Below are 4387 nucleotides of genomic sequence, written 5' to 3'. Positions count from 1 at the left end.
TCTTCTGTGCAGGTTTCTGCGTTCTATGCCGACACCCGGACACCCTTCCAGTATGACAGCATGCTGGCGCCAAGGACCGGCCAGTGCCAGGACTTCCTGTGTGGGGCGCTGCAGTCTCCCAACGCACCCGTCTCCCAGTCTCAGCCTGTACAGAGCCGCATCCCGCCTGTGCTCTCCAGCGTCATCCCCGTCCCCAGGCACAGGTCAGCCAGCAATGACACACGCTGTACAACTGATCTGTGTATTCCATGCGTTGTCCTGTGTAGAGGGCGGCAAACAGCCGCGTGTTGTCAAAGGGCGCTTTGTTAGACTGGTGTTGTCTATTTGAACGATTTCCCAATTCGATGACCTGCTTAGTGACCCTGTACTTTGTTATGGCATGTAAAGTATATCTAAACCTAAAAAAAACCTTGTAATATACTGCAGCTTGCCGGTCCTGAGATGTGGTGACTGCATTAGTATTCTTTTTTTTTTTTTTTTTTTTAATCCATCTGATTCTGCAAATCAAACACTTGTTGTCCCTTAGTTGTCACCGGAGCAAGTGTCCCCATTGGACGATTTGCCTTCTGTTCCTATTTTGGTGACGGCGAAGTGTTTTGGATTTTCAGTCCTTGTGACTGGTCCGCAGGGAATATAGAGCGAGTTAAAAGTCGTTGTAAATTCTTGAAATGGAAAAATGAACAAAGCATATCCTTTTATAGTGTCACCTAGTAGGGTTCATACCTGTCTTTCTTCTGCTGTCTGCGTGAGTCACTTCTGCCTAGGTCAGGGGCAGGCAACCTGTGGCTCTCTAGCTGTTGTGGAACTACGTTTCCCATGAGGCATTGCAAAGATTACAAAACCGACAGTTACAGCTATAACTTGCAGAGGCATGATGGAACTTGTAGTCCTGCGGCTCTCATGTTGCCTACTCCTGGCCTATGCTGACAGCAGACTTCCCCATCCCTCCCTCCCCCCTCGACCACAAAAGGTGATTGATGGCTTTAGCTGTGCACATTTCCCTATGAGATTGTGCTGAGAGGGGCGGGGGTTGTCCTTTCCCTGCACTCAGGTTTAGGATTACACTCAGCTCCTTGCTCTACGCTGTGCAGTGTGAGACGTCAGATCCCCGCCTCCTGCCCACTGGAGCTGAGTAATGATGTCTACATCATCTGTAGGAGAGATGGCTGCAGATAAACGGGTACTACTGAGACAGCCGAAACCTGACAGTGCATATCTGGTCAAAATAAAAAATATTTTCATTCCTCCAGAACGGGCATCCACTGGTGTTTCGTGCATCCCTGTGCTGGCAGTCCCATTCATGTCTATTGGGACACAGTGGCTGCTTGGCCTCTGGGTGCATATCCCTGTGTCCTTGTGGGTGCATGTCCCTCTGGGCCTGTGGCTGCATGTCCCTGTGGGTGCATGTCCCTGTGGGCCTGTGGGTGCATGTCCCTGTGGGTGCATGTTCCTGTGGGCCTGTGGGTGCATGTCCTTGTGGGCCTGTGGGTGCATGTCCCTGTGGGCCTGTGGGTGCATGTCCTTGTGGGCCTGTGGGTGCATGTCCCTGTGGGCCTGTGGGTGCATGTCCCTGTGGGCCTGTGGGTGCATGTCCCTGTGGGCCTGTGGGTGCGTGGGCCTGTGGGTGTATGTCCCTGTGGGTGCATGTCCCTGTGACTGCATGATCCTGTGCGCCTGTGGGGTGCATGTCCCTGAACTGTCCCTGTGGCTGCATGTCCCTGTGGGGTGCATGTCCCTGAACTGTCCCTGTGGGGTGCATGTCCCTGAACTGTCCCTGTGGGGTGCATGTCCCTGAACTGTCCCTGTGGGGTGCATGTCCCTGAACTGTCCCTGTGGGGTGCATGTCCCTGAACTGTCCCTGTGGGGTGCATGTCCCTGAACTGTCCCTGTGGGGTGCATGTCCCTGAACTGTCCCTGTGGGGTGCATGTCCCTGAACTGTCCCTGTGGGGTGCATGTCCCTGAACTGTCCCTGTGGGGTGCATGTCCCTGTGGGGTGCATGTCCCTGAACTGTCCCTGTGGGGTGCATGTCCCTGAACTGTCCCTGTGGGGTGCATGTCCCTGAACTGTCCCTGTGGGGTGCATGTCCCTGAACTGTCCCTGTGGGGTGCATGTCCCTGAACTGTCCCTGTGGGGTGCATGTCCCTGAACTGTCCCTGTGGGGTGCATGTCCCTGAACTGTCCCTGTGGGGTGCATGACCCTGAACTGTCCCTGTGGGGTGCATGTCCCTGAACTCGCCCTATGGGCATCTGTCCCCACGCACCCATACGGATATCACATTGGGAGTATCGGCTTGTGTCCATTCATCTACGGTGTCCCAATAGACAGCTATGGGATGCAAGTAAGACCTGTGCTTTCCCATGCTGGTAAATCATGGCCCTGCGCAGGGCACGGATGTAATCCTCCCGTGTGAACGAGGCCTTCTGCTAGGTTCACATACATGCAGCTCTCTGCCGTGTTTGTATAGACACGGCATCCTATTCATGTGAATGAGCGGCCTTGCCTGCGTTTCCTGCAGGGAAAAGATCTCTGCAACTTTTAAAAATGCAGCCATGTGGAAGCCGCATTGTGCAAAAATTCAGTGTGCGGTAAATCCCCCGACACTCTTCACTGAGTTGGGGGTGCCATGCACTTCTGTATGTTTTGTGTGCGGATGCGAGGATATGTACAATTTACACGCACTCCTGCGCCCGTATATATGTGAACTGAGCATTAAATCTGTTTAGAAATGTCTTTACCTGGAACATTCAACGCTCTCATTCAGCATTGAAGACAAGCCCTTCCTGGAAGCGGTGGCAGTTCTGATGCTGCAAAAGTGGCAGTCAACACACTTCCTTACAGTTTCCCTTTTAACCACTTCCCGTCCGACCGTTGTATATAAACGGCCTCCCCGCCCCCTGCTTGTGCGCGCTTCCTGGGAGTGTGCAGCACCGTGATCCGGTGCCTGCTGTGTCCTCCGGACACAGTGGAACACCGATCATCGGACGGGATCTCTGTGCGAGGTCCCCATCATGTGATCACTGATTGTCCAATCAGTGATCACATGCAGAGTAGTAAGCAAGATGTCACTTCTAACATCATTGCTTACTACGTGTGAAATCTGTAAATGATCACAGAGGTCACATGGTACAGGGCTATTCACAACAGCCTTGTACCATGTGACAAGCTATGACAACCACAGCTCACACAGTATTTCTCAATGGCTGTAAGAATGCAGCCAGAGAGAAGGAGAAATGATTGGTTTTACAGCCTTTATGGGTGTAAAAGCAATCTGTAAAAAAAATCTTCATCACCCCCCACAAGTAGTACAGTGTCACCATGGTAACACTACTGCTAGGGTGACAAAAAAACATAAATATAAATGTAAGAAAAATTATAATTTTTGGTTATAAACTAATTTGGGTTATTTTTTTTTACTAAAAATATAACGGAATAAATTTTGGCCAAGATTTATGATGAAATATTATTTATTTGCAAACTTTTATAAGAAAAACACTTTTTCAAAATGTTTGGAATTTTTCATTTATATAGAAATAAAAAATAAAACTCCCAGCGGTGAATAAATAGCACCAAAATAAATTTATCTGTCTCAAAAAAATTCATATGGGTACAATGTTGCATGACTGTGCAATTATCATTCAAACTGTGATAGTGCTGAAAGCTGAAAATTGGCCTGGACTGGAAGGGGGGGAAAGTGTCTGGACTGGAAGGGGGGGAAAGTGTCTGGACTGGAAGGGGGGGGAAGTGTCTGGACTGGAAGGGGGGGAAGTGTCTGGACTGGAAAGGGGGGGAAAGTGTCTGGACTGGAAGGGGGGGAAAGTGTCTGGACTGGAAGGGGGGGAAAGTGTCTGGACTGGAAGGGGGGGAAAGTGTCTGGACTGGAAGGGGGGGAAAGTGTCTGGACTGGAAGGGGGGGAAAGTGTCTGGACTGGAAGGGGGGGAAAGTGTCTGGACTGGAAGGGGGGGAAAGTGTCTGGACTGGAAGGGGGGGAAAGTGTCTGGACTGGAAGGGGGGGAAAGTGTCTGGACTGGAAGGGGGGGAAAGTGTCTGGACTGGAAGGGGGGAAAGTGTCTGGACTGGAAAGGGGGGGAAAGTGTCTGGACTGGAAGGGGGGGAAAGCGTCCGGACAGGAAGGGGGGGGGGAAAGCGTCGGGACTGGAAGGGGGGGGGGAAGCGTCGGGACTGGAAGGGGGGGGGAAGCGTCGGGACTGGAACGGGGGGAAAGCGTCGGGACTGGAACGGGGGAAAGCGTCGGGACTAGAAGGGGGGGGGGGGGAGTGTCCGGACTGGAAGTGGTTAAAGTGCATCTAACATCAAATCTTTTTATTTTTTTATAAAGGCAGCAGAAAGAAAAAAAAAGCAAACTACACAAACAAAAGATTTGGC

General features: G+C 51.4%; 1 protein-coding gene across 1 annotated transcript in view; it reads left to right on the top strand.

Moving 5' to 3' along the window:
* SLC2A4RG (SLC2A4 regulator) overlaps positions 1 to 4387 on the top strand; it is a 17099-nt gene continuing 12712 nt past the window's right edge. The window contains exon 1 of the mRNA XM_089665400.1: positions 1 to 203. Coding sequence (XP_089521526.1) covers positions 61 to 203 — 143 coding nt within the window. The 5' untranslated portion in view covers positions 1 to 60. The remainder of the gene's footprint in view (positions 204 to 4387) is intronic.

This window comes from Staurois parvus, unplaced genomic scaffold (assembly GCF_062004578.1).
Source record: "Staurois parvus isolate SC_StPar_1 unplaced genomic scaffold, SC_StPar_1.0 ptg002183l, whole genome shotgun sequence".
In the NCBI taxonomy this organism is placed as follows: Eukaryota; Metazoa; Chordata; class Amphibia; order Anura; family Ranidae; genus Staurois; species Staurois parvus.
This window is presented reverse-complemented; position numbering and strand designations above follow the sequence as displayed.